At 41.7% G+C, this 21,017-nt stretch overlaps 1 protein-coding gene across 1 annotated transcript; it reads right to left on the minus strand.

Annotated features, from left to right (window-relative positions):
* Positions 1-5,809: 5,809 nt before the first annotated feature.
* Positions 5,810-6,490, minus strand: LOC6526460 (accessory gland protein Acp29AB). The gene has a single exon (XM_002087543.1). It carries the CDS (start codon positions 6,488-6,490, stop codon positions 5,810-5,812), a length of 681 nt encoding a protein of 226 aa, XP_002087579.1.
* Between the last annotated feature and the right edge of the window lie 14,527 nt (positions 6,491-21,017).

The following is a 21,017-nucleotide window of genomic DNA, read 5'->3' on the forward strand; positions in this document are numbered from 1 at the left end:
TTGCTGGATACAAGGATGTAGTTATAGTGAAAGAAGTGCGGATTCTCCTCGGAATTCTAAAACAGATATAAGTATACCCTCGTTTCTTAAGCGCTAATTAATCGCGGAATTTAAGAGTCAGTAGCCCATGGCTACGTACTTTGAGTGCGTGAATTCATTATAAATAAGGCGCCAAGGAACCCACACATCTAAGGCGATACAAAGAAGTTAAGCATACGCCACGTAAGCCCGTTCGAGGAATTCACATGCAATTTGGACGCCCCAGTCACAGTTTCAACGAAGTGGCATAATTGGAGTCTGTAAAAGATTTCGTTCAAATTGGACTAACAAAAATCCCCTGAAAGGATTTTTTTTATCAGGGTAAAAGGAAAAGGATACTCAAGAGTACACCAGAAATGAGTTAATTAGACAAATTATGTTGGAAGTGGTAGAGAGGGCGAAAAGTGGGCGGGGGTGGATCAAATGTATTATATATCGCAATAGAATTTGTGCTTTTTCACTTTTAAACTTTCGTTTTAGTTGGGCCAGACTTTAGCTAAGTGGTTCAAAGTGGTTTAATGTTCGTTGACCTTAAAATATCCTCACAAATCTTTTGGTCATTATGAATAAATGTATATGTAGTATTCAAAATGATGTCAAAAATGTCATGAAAATGCTCCGCCTTTAACCTCTTTTAAGATTATTGAAAATGTTTTCTCTTATTGCTGACATGTCTGCATGGCCATTATCCTGGCTGCCTTTCAGCTGATGTCCTTTGCCACCCTGTTGTTATCCTTATTTTCTGATGGGGAAAAGTTTAATGTTTCACTTGGAAAAGGATTCGTGTTGCCTGCGGGGAAACTTTGCTCGCAAGTCGTTAAAAGCAAATGGATATCGTCCCAAAGGGGCTTGAAAATAAAAATCTCTGTTTCGAGAGTTAAGTATGCAAACTAAGGGCTTCCATCCCCATTTTCCCCATAATCCCAAGTTAACTTCTACGATTTCAAGGCGATCGAATCTCATTCCGAATGCAGTCGTTGCACCAATTTAGCACATCAAAGAAAAACAAACAGCCACGCCCCTCCCAAACACGCCCACCCAGGCAAATGAAGTGCAAAAACGGTCAAAAATATTTGCACAACAAAGTAGCAAGGGAAAAACAAACGGAAAGAGTGAATAATATTTTCACAGTTGCAAATGTTCGCTGGGCGATAAGAAGGAAACCCCAGAAAAAGTGTTGAAAAATCGGGGAAAATTCCGGGCAAATATTTATGAAATATTTTCGCAGAGTTGGCAAATCAAATCAAATTGCTGGCACCATTGACAAAAATGCTGGGATTTATGTGTGGAAAATGAAGGGCGAACTTTTCCAGTTGTTTACTTGTCAAAGGATCGCAGAGGAATGCGGCAGATGTTTACCTTGTTTTGCTTATCTAATAAAGTGCAATCCTGGCAGCAGACAATGCAATTTTCCGACGTATTTATGTCCTTCGATAAACTCTGGCGAGCTTGTGTGGAAAACTGCAGGGAAAACCAACCATCCACCTTGGAAAACTCCCTGAAAGTGACTTACAAAGGGGCGAAGTGTTTGGAGAGCGGGGAAATTAGCTTTTCTGGAGTGAAATAAATTGCAAATTTCAGGCGGAAATTGAAAATTTATTGGCAAACGAGAAGAAGTTTGGTTTACTTACTCCTATTTCTTACATTTTTCTGATGAATCCGCTGGTGACTCAGAAAAGAGAGCGGCGATTGATGATCCCTGCTGTCGGGATACAAAGTGACAACATTTTGCGTTGCAATCGGAGGAGGAAACTTTTCCTATTTTTCCTTTCCTCTGGGAGGCATTAAAAATTAGTTTTCCCCTTGCCCATTTTTCATGCTTTCTTTGGAGTCCCACAAAGTATGCAACACATGCAGCTGAAGCTTCCGCTCAAAGTTTTCTTTTCCCACTCCTCTTTTGCTGTGCTCCCTTCATAATAAGTTGCGCTTAGCATTTTCTGTTTTTCCTTTCCGCAAAGTGCATTTTTCACCTTTTATCATTATTTCTTGGCTCATTTTCCGAGCTTTTCCCTACCGAAGTTTCCCGACTCCCTTCGAGGGGATGATGATTGCTTTGGTCTATGCAAAGTGTCTCAATTTGGGTTCATGTATCCATTAGATGCTCCCTATCCCGTGTATTCCTCAGATGCGCATAAAGTATTTTGCAGATAATAAAAATTGGCAAACGGCACAGAATTTATGCGCTGTGATAAATTTTCAATGTTCCCCGTGATAAAAATCAGCTTTGAAAATGAAGCGACAAAATAGAATATCCTTCTGCGAGGCTGTTGTTCTTTTGAAATGTTGTATAATTTTATTATCTTTCGGCTGATAAGAAAGAAAGGTTTTGTGGATGGTCAATAAATATATTATAAACATATTTCATAAACTATTGGGTGCTGTGATAAAAAATTATATTAAGATTCTAAGCACCAAACGTAAGTCCTTTTTTCATATTTTACATCTGAGCGTTTGTATTAAAAGTCCCAGGAGCCATTTTCCTTCGCAAACTTTCTTTAATTTCCGGAGCAATAAATTTCGAAGAAATTTCGATCCAATTCTTGGGGAATTGCTAAAGATAAACAGAAATCGAAGCTCCCCTGCCGCTCTCCCGAATAATTTAAACACAATTAAAAGGCGACAGGAAAGGGGACCAAAGTGAGACAAAGTCAGCTAGAGCATAAAATCAACTTCAAGGAACATCTTCAACAAAGATAAATAAATTAAAGGAAAATAAAATGGGGAGGGTGGGAAATGGGAGGCGATGAAATCGATGGGAAGGTCATTCCGGGTCAGCGATAAAAATTCCAGCGAACTTTCTGCAAAGCGGAGGGGAATCGGAATCGGAATTAATTGCGAGAAATTTAATTTTACGACGGGAATTTCATGGTTCTCCCCGCGGGATATTTAAAGAAATAAAGTTCGCGAAATGGGAACGCAATGAAACCGAAAATGAATTGTTGATGATTCTTATCGAGCCTCGAAATAAACTGCAATGAAGAAGTAGAGTTTCCATTTTCCACTGTTCCCTCTATAAAAATGAACAATGAAAATGTTTGCATGTTTAACTGCGCCGTAAATTAATTTGGAGTTTGTTTTTGGTGAAAGCAGAGTTGTGATCTTGTGGCGCCTTTCACTGTTTCAGAAATGGATTGCAGAGGGGAGAGGGGTGCGGCGGTCAGAGGGCGTTCCATGTGTGCTCTGAAAATATTTGAACAATTAACCTCTGCTTTTGGTTGTCCCTTGTGGAAATGTGCGGTTTTTCATCATGGACATGTTTTTCAGTTGCAAGTGCCACCTATAAAATGAACAACAAAGGGAAATTAATAATGATACGGCATTTTTAAAGCAGCCAGGAAACATTCTATTATGTTTTTAGTTAATAGCAAAAATTGATGTATTTAATGGGGAGTAGCACAATAACATAACTTATCTGTGAAGTAGTGAGCAACATCTACATAAACTCTAGCGAATGATTTTCCAACTGGAGTTTCCATCTTCATTTTCCATGCTCCGTTTGACCTTTTTCTCGCAGCTTCCTTTCAGGAGTCGTAATGTCCCTATCCACTACCCTTTAGTGTGTGAGTGTGTGTGTCATGTGTCGGAGGATGTGTCTCAGTGTGAGTGTGTGCTGGCATCAAGTTCATAAAAATATCTGCCATAATTGCAGCTAAGTCAGCAAATGTTGACTGCTGGCTCCTCTATTCCCCTCTCTTTTCATCTGTACTCTAGCCTCTCTTTCTCTTCCCAGTTGTGGTCCTTTTCTTGCTTTCAAGCTCTTGTCTAGCCGCATTTTCCTTTCTGTTGCGTTTCCCTTCGGCTAAATACGAAATGAAAGGATTCAGGAAGGCACAGGATGTAAGTTGGGGGGATATGCGATATAAGAAAGGAGCAGGCAGAGATCCTGAAAGGGAGCACTTAGTTTTATGCTGCACATTCAGAGTTCCAATGTGGCGAGAATGAAAATGAGGCTTTGGAAAAGTAACACAGTGGAGAATCCTTTCACATGGGAAAGGACTTTCATGAGGAATTTATGAACTGGAAGATGCCTCATGAATCGATTCTTGGCATCCTTTCAGTCCGTTTCTATTCTTCACATTTCATATAATCCACGATTTGAGTTTCCAATTCGCCCTACTTTCAATTAGGTGCTGTTCAGTTGCTCTGAAAATGCAAATCCGAATGGGAGGCAATAAAAGTCACTCACCAGTTGTAAACAACACAAATGCAAGCAGCAAGTGTCCTCAGTCCTTTGTGGCTTTCCCCACTTGCAAGCCGTTTCATCGACCAAATTTTCTCCTTTCTTCTTTAAAGAAGAGTTGACAAGGAAAAACATGAACTTTTCCCTCTTCATGTTCCATTTTTTTTCTATTTTTCTGGGGGTTTTTATCAAGCGTCATCAAAATGGGCGGAGCGAGAATTGTGGGAGTGGCTGATTGCAGTTTCTACTCAGGAAGAGAAAACTCAGAGGGAAAGGATTTAAATATCTCCCCTGCCGCATTTCCCATTCGTTACTTTGTTGCATTTCCGTTCCGACAAGCGAAACTTTCTTTGTTTTTGCAACAAATTGCGGCAGTTTTCCATGTTCTTTCCATTTGCTTTGCTTGCTTTTCTGGCCTTTTCCCATTTTTCCTCGCCTCATTTGGCGGAGCTCGAAGTGCTTTTTCTGGGCAGACTTTTTCACTACTTTGAATTCCTCTTTAGAAATATCATATTCTTAATTGACATCTTTTTTTAAAACCATTGGAGCGCAACATTTGAGTGTTCTAAATTCCATAGTTAGCTTTGTTTTAATTTTCCAGAGATTTGCACTTCATTTTCTTTCTTTCCATGCTTCATTAGCCATTATTTGGTATGTCACAAATTGCACAGCTTGTAACCATTTCTCAGACCTGTCATAATATTAACTGCATCTGATTTTTCCATTCGTTATTTTCCGGCCACAAAAATGCATTCGTATTTTCAATTAAAGTGCGCAATTATTCAGTGAACAAATGAAATTAGAATTGCATGAAGTCCTTTGCACTTCCCATTTTCCATTTCCGCTACCATTTGCAACCACTCCCACTTCCTGCTTTTCGTTGTCCGTTATCTGAGCATCCGCTTTGGCTTAGTTCCTTTCCCCTCCCCTCTCCACACATCCTTAACGAGAGTGTTTATCATTAGCTCACATGACTTGCCATCCCGAATTCGCAGCACAGCTCCTTTCTGAGATCCCCTCATTTGCGGAGTCATACAAAACTAATGAGGACCCTCTTCACACATTAGCAACTGAAGGATGAGCCCGAATATGGAATTTCATCTACAGGCATCTGACTGCATTTCATTGTGTTTATTATTTCACTGCATTTACGAATATAAAACAAGAGAGAACGCTATAGTCTATAAACAAATAACAATTCCAAATGAGTGGGCGATCAGGTAACAGAGGACTTCCACTTTGGCCATATATATACAAAAATAAAACGAACGAAATGAAATAAATTTGTTTTTTTACTTCTCTACTTGTCTATATTCTGCAGATTACATTTTACATATTTTAGAATTTTACATATTTTTGAATCCACCTCGAACTTGGGCGCAACTATTTCGCAACAGCAGTACCCGCCAAAATGAGTACGAAGTGGTCTAATTTGAATATTGCTTTATATGGCATGGATTTGGTTAATTCTGTGTTAAGCAATTCAACCCAATAAGTGTGTGCGTGCTTATGCGAAAACTGTTCTTACTCTCAGCAGGCACATTCGCAGAGCAATTGACACATAATTATGTATAGATATCTTTATCTTTATTAATCCGCCTCCAACTCGCAAATGAAGGAAACGGCAGTACAGCATTTCCAATTAAGCATGCGTGATTTGAACAGAACAACACAGTTCTGGTCTCCACCTTTTTTGGGTTCTCCTGACTCCCACTTTATAAACGGTCGTTCATTTCCGGTGGCCGTCACGAATACGCCCGTACTATTTCGATGAAAGCCCAGCCAGAAGTAGGTATGTTTATTGACGAATCTTGTCACGGCTTCAAACTCGTCTTCGTTTCGGAAGGCTGCTAAGTGACCGCCCTTTTCGCGACACGTTTTCGCGGCATCAATCATGGATTTCTCTTTATATACTATGATATAAAATCTGGATCCAATCCTATGGACAGGCAACAGTGTACATGGCATGCTCTGCAAGGTGGATTTAAGGCTGCTCGCGGTGGAAGTTATGTTTGCTGCAAGGACATTCAACAGCTCCTTCTGCTCAGCCTGAGCCGCTATGATCTTCACCATTGCCTCCTGGCTTGACTCCTGTTGCCTGGACTTGGAGTACTGATCGTACAGTGGATGCAATGCTGCCAGGCAGAAGGCTCCACATTGCTGAGGCGCATTGCTCAGGACACAAACGGACTCGTTGATGGAGTGGGACACTCCGAAAAGGATGCAGGATGCTACGACGAGGCACAAAAAACAGGTACGCAGCCCACACATGTTGCGAAAAACTCAATTGACACATTTTTGCCGAATTTCGGGCTTATTTATACGGAGCTCAACGAATTATGTACATACATTCGCCGCGAAAGGTTAAAGAAATTCAATTGATTAATTATGTAAATCAAGGCAATTAATTGACAAGAGCACTAGAATGTATATTTAATGGAATCAACATCTAAACTTATTAAAGTTGTTAATGCGCTGATTTGTTTGGGGGGTTTCATCGCTGGCCTGCTCTGCAAGGTGGATTAAAGTCTGCTCGCAAGGACATTCAACAGATTCCGAACACCCTGATAGTATTAATTCAAGAGCTCCCTCTGCTCAGTCGGAGATTCCGCCTTTAACTTCACCATTGCCTCCTTCTGCTCAGCTTGAGAATCAGCTGCACTATTTCCTCCTTTTGTAACCATTAACAAGTTGTTCTTTTTCAATGGCTTTCAATTACTATTCCGCCAAAAGTTATAATTAGCTGCAACAGTTGGTTTTGACCACGTTACCCTTTCACCCTGAGTAAATCGAAACTTTTATTTCTTCATTACATCAGTTCAGATCGATTCAGAATATCCTTTCTGATTTCCCGCACGGATGACATCTCACTTTACATGTCCTTGCTCTTCCCCTTTTAAATTTCCTTCAGTTCTGGTGACGTGTTTTCCTTGTTTTCCGTTTATTTTGTTTTCCCTTTTAATTGAATGAAGCGAAGATTTTAACGAATTTATCGATGGCAGGCTGCCATCTCCCGGAATCCACCGCCCCTTTCAGTGAAGAGGGCATGGTCGGTTGCCTTGTAACATATTTTATGCATGCCTCAATGGGCGTTCACTGAACAATGTGGGAATGAATCGGGTGAAGTGGCAGATGTCTCTATCGCGTATCCCTGTACTCCATAGCACACAGTTGCGGGAATTGCTACACTGGAGAATCGGAGAATTGGAGAAAGGGAAAGGAGAAAGTACGGACGTACATATGCTTTCCCTCTTACCAGTTTCTATTGTTCGAGTTGTTTCCCTGTTCGCAGGATATTAACCACCTGGAACATAAACAGCAAGTGCAGTACACCGTCTTGAGGGACTCCCTGCATCTTCATCCATCCATAAATCATGCAACACCTTCGACCCATTTCCAGTGTTCAACTGTCGCACAATCGACAGTGGAGGAGGGAGAACAGAGGACGTGACCCGGGTGGTTGCAACTTGACTTTCCCCTTTCCCTGCCGGCTAACCTCTCTATTCCCCGACAACTAAGATATTCGTGTTCTCCGCAGCATTAGCATCTCAAACAAGGCGAAACATTCAAATTGATGTGACCCCAAGATGAGGAGGTGGGCAGGTGCTCATCTCCATTTAAGCAAGGAGCAGAACCTCAACTAGTGATGCATTGGGGTCAGGAAACCGCGCTGTGAGATGGGAAAATCTTTATTTGCCTGGCGAAACAGCGGCTAAAGGTGGCTGGTATAACAGAAGAATTTTTCACTTTATCCGAGTGTTTCCATTTGCATTTGTGGGCCAAAGGAAATGCCGAAATGGAAAACAAAGTCAAGAAATATATTAGAGAAGGGAACACGTGGTCGAGGGATTTCCCAACAGCAAAGTGCTCTCATTTAAAAGAGAAGGAGAAAGAAAGGCACTTTTTCTTCCCATCGCGGTTTTCATTCGTGTGTCTTCATGTGTAAGTTCAAGGTCAGAAAGCACCCTTGACCGTTTGAAAAGTGCAGGAAAACATTCCGCAAAGCTGTGTCCAAACTCGGGAACTTGTCTCAGAAAATTCTCATTAAGAATTCTGAAAGCGGGTCTAAAAGCATTGCCCCAGTCGGTTGAAAAAGTCAAGTTGGACAGACTGCTGTGGTCGACGCTGCGTATGAGTAATGGAGAGTTAAGGTGGTCAGGAGAAGGGCAAAACCATCAAATTTTTGAAAATTAAATATAAAAGACTTAAAGTGAAATGGAAAAAGTTATTCAATCTGTTTGAATTGTAAATCAATCCAATGTGGATACCTTCTAATTCACCTATCTAGATGAAAGAACTTCGGCAATTCTGAATAGCTGTCTCGGATTTCATTCCCATTTGGTGCCTTTCATCAGATCCCGGAAAATGCCAGAAAACACTTGGAAAATGCGTTGATTGCTGCCGCATCGGAACTTTGGCGAGTAGCATGGAAAAATACTATTCAATCAGCTGAACTCAGCTGCACCACCACACTCCTCCGCCCTTTTACCTAAGCTCCTTCCTTTGTCCTACTTTGAGTCCAAAATGCGGGCAATAATGAAAGTGCTGACATTGTCAGCCGAACCGAGGCCCCAAATTGCAGCTGCACCGTGTTTTCCCACCCGTTTATCCCTATTTGAACCCTGTCTCTCCTCCCATGGAAACCGCAACTCGTTGCTGAAGGACGAAGCCAGGGGCAGGTGATGTCCTGCGTGAGCGGAATTTTAAAAGGTTGCCAGTAACAGAAGCAGGCGGCATCATCTATCACAAAAAGGGGTTCCGATAATCAGGCGTTAGGGGGAAGGAATCGAAGGACGAAGGACGAAGGACGTCGGGGTGCATCCACTGCACTTTGACCTGCATCCGCTCATTTATTTTTGGGTTTGTCCGCAGAATTTCGTGCATTTTCCCTTACCGCACACCAAAACAAATATATTTGTGGGTCCTCGATTGAAGTGGGCGTGGCATGTCAGTTGACTGGATGACTGGATGGAAATGCGCAGCCATCGCAAATTGCCAGTGAAAACTTTGTGTCAAGGCCTTTAAACCAATTAAGTGCTTGTCGCCTGGGCCAAGTTCGTAATTGGTTTAAAGTGTGAAAGGGTGGCATACGGTTACCCCGTTTCAAGTTAAAGGTCTGTGGTTTTTGGATTGGAATCCCCGAAAAGTGTCACCAACAAACAGGAACAGATGGTGAAATACACAACCAGAAAGCAATTGACCCAGAAATCCATCTGCCACCCATTCCTTGACTCCTTGCACCGCCTTCAACCTCAAATCGAAGCCAAAACAGAGCAAGAAATCAATATAAGGGAGAGCCAAAGGACGAAGGATGACACAAATGTTGCCAGACATTGTCAACATGTAGCCAGGAACATCCGCTCTTCGCTCGGGTTATCTCACAGATAAATCTCTGGAGAAGCTTCCGCTCTCTTCTGCGATTCCATCCTCTCTGCTGCCATAATTTCGAGACCATCCTCCGTTCGAGGAAACCAGTTTGGGGGAGGTCAGTAGTCCTTAGGCCTTAGTCTGCGGAGAGTCCTTCGTTCGTGGTCGAAATTCTTATTATTCATGTCAACGACTCGCACATTTGAGGTGGCAGGAAAAGTCGGGGGAATAAGGGAGATTATCCTTGCAGAACCCAAATTTAAATTTAAGATAGCGACAAAGAAAAGTCTCAATTTAAATATCAATTAGAAGTGTTTATCGGGGAATAATATAGGGATGAGAATGGTAGAAAATAATCCTGCCATCGATCAATGTTTAATTTGGAAGATGCTTGAATAACATCCTGACTCATTGATGTATATTCTTCTCCCCAAGAATGAGATTCTCTTTAAAGTCTGCTGAAGATGGAAGATTGAAGACTTTTGCCTGAGCTTGGGGCGAACTTTTAATTGATTTGTGTGGCAGGAAAACTTTTCTCTCCCTCTGTTTCTAAGTCTGTTTCTCCAATAACATTGCTTTTTTGTAAAAAGAAGTACATCAATAAACAGATGAGCAGAATGAAACACAGAGCCATTTTCGAATCTATTTCTCTATGAAATTCGCTTGGCAAACAAAGGAAAAGCCACGAGGAAACTACACAACAAACAAACCTTTGTGGTTTAGGAATCCATGAATCCGCAGGGCAAACGAAATATTCGATTGAAATATCTGAGCAACCAAAGGGGATCAGGAATTCAGGATTAGTTTGTCTAACAACATTTCGATTTATTGGCAAACTTTGCGGAGCCAAAAAATCTCATGTATTCTGATTTTTAGTTCCCACTACATTTGTTTGCTTGGACTCAAACTTTGGTAACTTTTTAATTGTTTTTCGGGCCGCAGTGATGTAAATTAATGTGGTAATTGTATTTCATATTTTTGCTCATCCTCTACAAAAAGTTTCGTTCTTGGGCTTGCCACTAAAATTAGCAACTTTTGTTAAACTGTTGTTCAAAGTTTTTCATCCATCACTTATATGTAAATAAATATTTTTCCGGGCTGAATAATATTTACGGCATCATGAGATGAATCAAACAAACAAAAAGCGTTATTCCTGGAAATAAAATATGTTTTTTCTTTTTACTAGAAATTTGTAAAAAGTGGGAATGAGAAATTTAAAAAGGTTTATTTTTAGCTTTATGAACAAAAATATATATTTACGCTATCAGCGTAAATTTCTTTGAATTTGAGAGCTTTTCTTTTGTTCTCCTCTTTGAGCAGCTTAGATCCGAGTTCAGTTTTCTTTTGATTGTGGGTCACTTGTGATGATTTCAATCGCTTTTCCTCATTTCCAGCCAAGACAAAAAAAAAAGACTTTGGGACAAGAAGGAATCCCTGTTTAGAGAGAAAACAAGAGAGAACGCTATAGTCGAGTTCCCCGACTATCTGATACCCGTTACTCAGCTAGTGTAAGTGCGAAGGACAGTTTTTGGCGGTTTGTGGGCGTTAGAGTGGGCGTGGCAAAAAGTTTTTTGGCGAATAGATAGAAATTTACAAGACTAATACAAAAATGAAAAAATATCAAAACATTTTTCAAAAGTGTGGGCGTGGCAGCTTTGGGCGGTTTGTGGGCGTAGGAGTGGGCGTGGCAAAAAGATTTTTTGCAAGTCGATAGAAATTTTCAAGACCAATACAAAAATAAAAAAATATTTAAACATTTTTCAAAAGTGTGGGCGTGGCAGTTTTGGGCGGTTTGTGGGCGTTAGAGTGGGCGTGGCAAAAAGTTTTTTTGCAAATCGATAGAAATTTACCATACCAATACAAAAATGAAAAAATATTAAAACATTTTTCAAAAGTGTGGGCGTCGCAGTTTTGGGCGGTTTGTGGGCGTTAGAGTGGGCGTGGCAACATGAATCGACAAACTTGCGCTGCGTCTATGTCTCTGGAGTCTGTGTGCTTAGTCTCAACTTTCTAGCTTTTGTAGTTCCTGAGATCTCGACGTTCATACGGACAGACGGACAGATGGACAGACGGACAGACGGACAGACGGACGGACAGACGGACATGGCCAAATCGACTCGGCTATTGATCCTGATCAAGAATATATATACTTTATATGGTCGGAAACGCTTCCTTCTGCCTGTTACATACTTTTCAACGAATCTAGTATACCCTTTTACTCTACGAGTAACGGGTATAATAAAAAAAAGTTCGCGATAAACGAAACAATGTCTACATTCAAATCCTCCTCCTCACTTCATTTTATTTTCACTTTTTAAATGGGCTTTTCCTCGTTTCGATTTGAGGTCGTGTCACAGTTTTTCCTGGCAACAGATTTGTGGAAATTTCAGAATAAAGAACCCACCACTTCTGTTTAATTATGAAATGCAAGCAGAGTGAATGAGTGAAATTCGAGGGGTTAGCACAAGTTGTCATTGTTTGCACTGGCGAGACTTTCCCTTCCCTTTTCCCAACTTACAGTTGGCCACAATTCTGGCGAGGAAAACTTCCGTGGGCCCTGCACTGATTTTCCTTTTGCTTTGCTTTGACATATTGAAGCTTCAGAGGCGGCGGGAAAAGTGTGGAAAGGGGGCGCGGCAGCTGTCAATCCCTTGACTTTGAGTCTTGTGTTTTCCGAGAGAAAGGAGGACGCGGGGAGCGGACCCATTTAAGACCAGTCAGTGGAGCACCCATCGTAATTGCTTTTGTATGCCGAGCTGGGCAGAAAGAGAGGGGTGTTCTGGGGGAAAGAGACAGTGGTTGTGTTAACTGTGGAAGAGAGACGGGGAATCTTGCTGGTTTCCCTTGACTTATTTTCAGCCAGCGAATAATTTCAAAGCACCAGAAAAGCCACAGAAAAGGAAGCAAAAATTTCCGCTAAGAGGAAAGTAACACACATTAAAACACACACACATATTACCAACAAAAAAGGAAAGCGACGGACAGAGGGAGATAGAAAGAGAGGGGGATGCCACAGAAAAAGTTGTATTAAATTATAAGGCGTGGTGAAATAAATTTGAAAGAATGAAAAGTTAAATAATGCGAGCCACATTTACCATAAATGTGTGTGCTTTGCACTGAAAAAAATAAAAGCAAATAAAGTAATTGGAAATTGTTAAAAATGGAATCTTGCATTCTGCATCTGCAATAAAGTGTTTTCTGTATGTATGTAGTATATTATACGTATATTTATGATCAACTCATTCCCTTTTTCAGTGCATAATGTTGTAATGTGGCAGGTATTCAAAGCATGCTGCTCACTTCACCAGAAATTGTTTCCATTTACACGATACTTGAACATCCCTCTCTTTCACTCCCCACTCTCTATCTCTCTCCATTTCCCGTAGGGTAATTTCTCATCTCTCTGAATGTGAATGCCAGTGGAGAATCTTGAATGTCTCTGGGAGCCAACTTTGCTCATCAGTCCGCGTAATTTCGCGGTGCAAGTTTCAAATTGTCAGTGGTCCAGGAATTATGTGGCTCACTTCCTCACTTCCACTTCCTCTGGATCTCCTCCAATAACTTTGGAATCTCCAATATGGCAGAGGAACTGCCTCCGGCCAAAACCATATTCTCAGGTGGAGAGGGAGCAGGAACTCAGGGCAGAAGTTACCAAAGTCGGGCTTCTTTTGAGACACAAATTAGTTTTTCCATCGGTTTCACATTTTCGGCATTCCAGTGGACTGTAGTTAGGACAAAAGTTTTCCAATGAACCTAAATGGAGAGTATTTGAATGAGGAAGGGAGAAATGACCAAGGGCCAGGTGTCGACCACATCTTATGGCAGCGGATGTGGCTGTTTTATGGACAGTTAGGCCTAAAAAGTCTAAGAAGAAAAGTCTAAAGTCCGAAACTCATTCCCAAAATTGGCATCTCCATGTCAGTCGACTTTTAATTCACATGGCTTCTTGTTTGATTGTCTTGTCATTTGAATGATTCCATATCGCATATTAATTTCATGTTTACTCGTCTTTCAAATACCCCCTCCCATCTCGACCCACTTTTGCTTGGCCAAGAAATCTTGGCCTCCTCCTCTTTTCGTTGCCCCGTAAATATTGCAAATTATTTTGGCCAAAAGCCAGCAAACTGTATTTGGAATTCAGAAACGAATTAAATTGGCAAGCTCGATGGTGCCTCTTCCTTTTCGCCCTTTTCTAAAGGACATTTTCAGCATTTTTCCCTCTTTTAATTTTGTTGAAATGTCGCGTGCATCTCAATTATCCCTCTGTTCTCCTTTCCCTCGGGGAAGAATCGCCGTAATAAAGTCGCCTCAGTCTGGAGAAAGGCCTTTCTCTTCAACTGGCAGGAGGTGGGAGGCCTAAGGGGGCGTGGTCCTGGTATTTCTCATCTCCCATGCTAAGTTCGTAGTGCGCCGTGGTCTCGGTTTCGCTCCTCTTATCGCTTTTTCCATTTTTTGGCTCAAAATGGTTTACGGCTACGTGAGGAGAGAATTTGGAAAAGCTAACATGTGTGTCCCCGTCTCTTTCCCTCTGGCATCGCTATCTCTTTCTCACTCATGGCATATTGACAGTGGGATTGGAAACTACGCATGCAAAATGCGAAAGCGACACAAAATATTCACTTGGCGAATCGACTTCAGAACATTTTCCTTTCTTTTTCTCTCATCCTGCTCACGATTTTTCCGCTTGTGTTTGTTGACATTTTCCCGGGTCCTTTGTTTTCTTAGCGAATGTTGGGGGAAATCGGGGGAATGGAAATCTATGGCATTGGGTCACGTGCGAATTCATCGATGGGAATGATGATGATTGAGGGGATGATGGAGATGATGGGTATACTTGGAATCTCTAAGAATTCGTTGATTGAGATGCCTTAGTAGTGTGTCCTAAGAAGGACAATTATTCTGGACATAAGTAGAAATTCAGCAGAACATCTGACCTCTACATTAAATTAGTATTTACTGATTAAACATTTGTTCTATTTTAATAAACTGAAAGTCCTGGGGTCAAAAGTGCTCTTCGTTTTCATTTGTTCCCGCTGCACAACTAGACGGAAATTAAAACTGTCATTTCTATTTTCGTAGTTGCCAGTTTCAATTGCCACTGCCTAATGCCACGCCCTTGTCCGCATCACCGCCCACATTGTTTGTCCGTATAATTTGTTGATTAAATAGCTCAGTCGCGGATTTCGGTGTTATATATCAACAGGGAAAACCGGGGGATTCGGTGGTCCAGTGCTTGCTGCACCAGTTCTAAATTATTTACCGATGGCCACAAATGAAATGCTCCTATTCCAGTTTCCCCCATTTCCCTCTTCATCATTTTTGATAGTGTTCCCTATTTCCAGTAATTGTTTTCCCAACTGGCAATATTTACATCTATTCGTTTCCTCTCATTGCAGAATCAATATAATATTACAGTTGTTTTCAAATGTTGTTTACAAATTATAGCCAGCCATAAATAACAATTTACTTTATTAGTTGGAAGTCTCTAGTTTTTCCAATTTATTTAATGTACAACATGTGAGTTCTGACCTCTTTCTTTAAGTAGTAAATGGCAGTTCTGACCATGAATAATTCCATTTACTTTTAGGCGAATTCCAGGCATTTGGACACCTATCTTCCAGACTCACCTCCCTTGGCATTTAACTCTCGTCTGCTTCCATTCCATTTAACTTTGTGTCCTTGCCAATTACAAATTCATAGACCCAAAGTTGATTGCTCCACAGTCAGAGTTTTCCCACCTGTACACCTGTACACCATTACACCTGTCCTGCCTTTTTGGCTGCCCATGAATAATTCGAGGTTGTCCGCTGACAAATTGTGTGGCTCGTTAAATTGCGACCACAAAATTCGCAGCGAATTATGCAAATTTCAATGAAACAATGATTCTTAAGTCTCGCGAATATCTCATAGTATCCATGAAACTTACTTCGGTTCCATATTTGTTAAAAGATGGGGCAGGCGGGGAAGGACATTAATTCCTTTTGAATTGTATCCCTGGCTTCCTGTTATCCTGGGCCCTTATCCACTTGGCCCACATAAATAATTTTTAATGATGTGAAAATGTGTTCGCAGGCACTTTCCTATAATTAATGCCAAGGAACCGCAGGCAGAACAGGAAGATGAAAAGCTCGAAGGCAGACCGCAAAGAAAATTAAAGTTGAAAAGCCGGTGAAAGGTGAGAGCGACATGTGTTTGAACCTTTCCCGGAAATCAAAACCACTCCAGAGGAATCCCTTTTCCTTTATTCTCCTCATTTCAAATCTTATTTTCCCACCTGTTTTTATTTTCCGATTCCTTGACACCAATTCAATCGGAGTTTTCTCTGCAATACTTCCTGCCTTCACCTAACAGCCCCCCATCCAACTTTCTTTGCGCTTCTTAAATTTCTTTGACATTTTCCCATTTTCTTCTGCTTTTGCTCTTATTTAGAAACAATTTCCGCTGCATTTTCTGCAAAGAAAGCTACTAAGTAGAAGGTGATTCTGAGGGGGTAATAAAGCCAAGGGAGTGGAAAACTCCTAAGAATAATGTGCATTCACTTGTAGCCAGAACTCGGCAAAAATTGTGAGAACTTTCTTTGTCCGCGATGCGAACTTAATGCAATTGAAATGACAATTTCCACGGAAAACTGCTTCTCGGACCTTGAACTTCAGTTGAACCCTGCACTGTCCTGCCATAAATTACCAACTCTCTGAAGCGCAATTATTTCCCAGCACGAACTCAAAGAGGATCCAAGTTGTCCCCTCCAGATCCGAATTCACATCCTTATCCTCTTCCCATTAAGCATCCCCCAAAGAGGACCATACCGCAATGCAGTCCGTGTCCGAGTTCCGCTTTTATGGCAGCTGGAGGAGCGGGAAAAGCGGGTGGAAAACATGGAAGGATGCGGGATTGGGAAAATGGGAGGAAAAGGCGGAGGTGACGGCACCTGCACATAGGTAAATTTGTCCAGCAGCGAACTAAATTCCAAACGGAAGTGACACTCTAATTGAGAGCAACGAGCCAGCTGGGAGGTGTTTTTGGGTGGTGAAAGGGGCTTCCAGAGGGAGAAAGTGCTGCAGGGAGTGGTGGAGGTAATGGAGGAGTGGAGGATTGGAGGAGGATATGTCCACTTGATGCGGGCACTGGGAGAAGCACTAAAAAAAGTAAACTCGTTAATTGCTAAGTGCAAAACCATAAAACGGCTGTGGGGGTAAAAATGGATAGGGGTTCTGAAAAGTGGAAAATAAAAGAGGAGCAGGAAAACTGTTTGGTTTTTGGTTAAAAAACTCGATAGGCAATAAATTGAAAATTATATAGAAACAGAGATTCATCACATCATGTCTTTAATGGATTTCCCTCTGATTTGCATATCAGTAAGCTTGAAATCAGTAAGTTCCTAGGAAATGTCATCCATCTTTTCCGACCTCGAAGGATGTTCAATGTCAAGCTCACCTTCGCAGGATTCTAGTTCTCGACATTTCTGTCCCAGCATTTTTCCTGGCCTGTCATCGGATGTACCCGAATTTTTCACAGATTCTAGAACAAGATGGAAATGCGTTGCATATTTATGAATAATTCAGCAGGGAAGCTCTTCCCCCGCTTTTCCTATTTGTTTTCCACAAATTGTCAGAATGTTGGCGGGACGACATTGGCACCACGTGTAAAGCACCCTTTCCCTTCCTTCCACATGCCACAAAGTTTGTCCAAAATTGGCCATTGGAATTTATTCATGTGGATGTGGCTGGAGGAAGAAATGGAAAGTAGGAACAGGGAATAAAGTATCATCATGCAAATCACTCACTTTCACCTCCCACTTTCCGATCTTTCCACTTCCACCTTAAAGCTTTCCCAGTGGTCAGCTCGCAGCTGGAAAAACTTCGCCCGGCGACAGCTGAACAAATGACTTCCATTTCATAATTATCGTGGGAGGTTCCAAGGTCCTCGGGGAAATTGAAAATGAGAGCGGACCTTTCGCACAGCTCAGCTGTGACATTTTTATTAAATTTCCGCCACTTTTTCTCTCTCAGCGGGAAGTGAAAGCTTTAATTAAAGAAATAATCAAGGGGAGTTGGTCCCCAGTAATATATCAAAATCTCCTTCTGCTCCGATTGAACTTTGGGGTGTGACGAATGTTGAAGGGCGGGGTGGGGAATTGATTAATGAGTGGGGAAAGTAGCCAAAAGGTTTCTAAAATATTTTGAGAGGTCCAGCTAAAAAAAATGAATAAAGGCAGGAAAAGTACTTTCTTTAATATCAGTTAAACTACACAAGTTGTTAAAATGTTTAATACATGACATCCCTTTCCCATTCATACCACACATCCCACAATGAAATTTTTCCCGACTTTATGCTGTCTTTTGAAGGTTTATGACTCATCTTGTGATTTCACTGCGGTTTCGAGTTAATATTCCTTTTATGGCAAAGTCTTGTTTCAAGGCTGCCAGAATCAGGATATTCCATAAGACATCAAAGAAAAAGGGGAAAGGTCGCCTTTGGCCAAATAATTCCCGTTCTTAAATATAAATCAATTTTTAAAGAGTTCATCAGCTCGGAAGAGTTTCTTGTTTCCGAGGAAAATAAGCCAAACAGAACCACAAGCACAAGGCCAAAAGAAACAGAGTGAAAAGCGAGAACAGCAAGAGAAGAGGAAATTAATTAACAATCTAGGCTATGAAAATGCAATGAAAATGGTTGAAAGACACATTGCAAAAGCGTTTTTAGTTGCAACAAAAGAAATAAAACAGAAATGACCCATAATAAACAGCCAAAAGCAATTTAAAAACACTTTATTGGCGACTGTAATACTTAATATCCTTCTCAAGTGCAAGGAATCGAGGACAGAAACGTCGGAAAAGGATAACACAAGCTCCCACTGCTTAATTTATGATTTTTTAATAGCAACCACTAACTCGTGGGCGGTTCAAACGGGGCGTGGCAGATTTCGTTGTCCGTTCTTGACGCAATTACGGAATCAGGGAAATTTAATTGCTGCTGCAGTGGAGCGACGAGAAGGTCCTTCTACTTGGAGCAGAAGGAGAATGGCAGGACGAGTGGTGGATGGGTGGTGGTTTCCATCGTCTGCGGCTGTTTACCAGTTTACCAGTTGATTATCGTCCTTGTCGGCTGTCTCCACTGTCTACGCTGTTTGCCTGCTCCTGTTTGTGACGTGGATAGTTCGTGGTTGTATTGGTGGATCCTGCGGATGGAAAACCGGCCATTGTTTGTCAGTTTCCCTTGTACACACGCCTTGGTTTATTCTTCACTGGGGCAGTAAGATCTACAGGATACTCTTCTCTGTTGAAAAATTAAAATGCACGTACCTGGTAAATATTCAATATTAGCAAAGTAATTTAATCAAATTCGAATTAAGCTTTTTTCTCGAAATTCTAGTAATACCTACATAAAGCTCTCACCCTTCACCCCTCATCTGAATGCAATCTGAATGCAACGCAAGCCCGCATGACATGTCATATTTGGTATCCTCGTTGGGGGCCTTTATCCTTTTTCCCATGCCAATGTTTGCCAACTTGGTCAGAATGGTGCAGCTGACCAGATGAAATCCCCGAGCACATCTACGCTTTTCCCATTTAACCCCCTGCTAATTCCCATAGCCGTGATTTGCCAACACTTTAAATATGCCACAGAGCGTGGAAACAGGAATCAGGAGACCGGCAGGAATACCAGCTCCCCGAAAATTCCATAACCCACTTCCCCTTTATTCCTCTTTTGGATGGGGGCCGAATTAGTGGAGGGCAGTCAAGGATTAAGGACTCACCAGCGGTGAGGATTAAAGTGTGGAAAAGTAGCACTCACACTCGCATTCATAACAGTTTTAATATTTACATTTGTGCAGTGAGTGCTGGAATGTCCAAATATACGGGATATAAGTCCATATCGAAGTGAGTGTCGATAAATTATTCATTTGCGGAAGTGCAGCAGGAAGCCCATTGCACTGCCTTTCATTAACAATACCAGCAGCATCTAGCCACGCCCCCATTTCGTCAGTAGGCGCAATATCCTTCCGTTTTCGAGGTTTGCCAATTGGACCGGAAGTGAAATTCCGGGGGGAAAGGCGAAGGATATTCGAGAGACGAAAATTGCGGTTGAGCAGCGATTAAAGCGCCTCACTTGCATTGAGTGTTAATTCCACTCTCATAATGGGAGATAATTATTTTGAGTGTGGGGTCAATTAAGGAGATATGTCTGCAGATTGATTTACCACCCCTCAACCTCTCTTCATATTTGCCTTGGCCTACAATGAACATGTTCTGCAAACTTTATTGCTCCTCGAACGGTTTCCATACCATTTCCCTTTGCCATTTGCGCTCGAGGATCTCAATCCGCCAAGCAGGTCAAGTGAAATGCTCTACAAACTTTTCTTTCTCCCAGAACCTTCCGTTTTCCCACTTTTCTTTTCCACACACAACACATCAAACAGGGAACACACAATGGAGCTCTAAGAGGGAGAAAGTGGACCTGGCGACCTGATTTCTGGGCTTCTCCTACTTGGACACGTTCTCATGCAGATGTATGTCTAGGATCACCAAGGATTTAAGCCACGCCTACTGCGCCTCCGTTTTCAGACTAACCACCACTGCCAAATTCATGCAGAAATTGCCAGCATTGTTTCCATGAAATTTTTGATAAATGCTGCCAATTAAGTGTAAGCTTGACAGGAAACGGATTTCCCAGGAAACAGGAAAAATGGAGGAAGGAGGAGTGGGCTCACATATCGATTCCATTCGGATTCGGACTGCAGACTGCGGATGATGCTGGTGTTGGTGTTGGTCTGCCATGGGGATTTGGCCTTAAATGCTCCTCATTTATTTTAACACCCAGCAAAAGTCGAAGGCCCAAAGCTCAAATGTAATTCTAGCCCACTGCGAGAAATACCACTGTGTGAATTAAAGTTAATGGAAGCCTTTTCTCCTGCATACTAAATGAATTTTCTCTCGGTGTACTGAAGGTGTTCTGCTGGATATTTTTCTACTTTGAGCCACCGCCTGGGGCGTAAATATCTGATTAGGCGCCAGCCCACAAAAACAGCTCCCCATATTCCATTGAAATTTTTCTTTTCTAGGGAACCGAACAAAGGGCACAAAGAAAATGGTGAAAATAATCTTGGGCAACATCTGGAGGAAAAGCGAGGGAAAACAGGAGTCGAATGCTCCCTTTGCGATTGAGGACAAGGTTAAGCATTCGGCAGTAAAATGGCAACTTATTGTTTGGAATTGCCCGGAAAACAAAGGGAAGGTGGAAAATGCTTGAGGTTTCCTCTGGGAAATTCATTTTGGAGTGGGACAACTGCTGTTTTCAGGAAATATTGAAAATGTTTGACCAATCACATGGGTCATTCTGGCTATAACCTGGACAATTAGTTGCCCAATTGATAACTGCCTTATCCTTTGGTTGTTCGTTTTAAAAAAGGATCCACTGACCTCGTCCTGTT

The sequence above is a fragment of the Drosophila yakuba genome, chromosome 2L (assembly GCF_016746365.2).
Source record: "Drosophila yakuba strain Tai18E2 chromosome 2L, Prin_Dyak_Tai18E2_2.1, whole genome shotgun sequence".
NCBI lineage: Eukaryota > Metazoa > Arthropoda > Insecta > Diptera > Drosophilidae > Drosophila > Drosophila yakuba.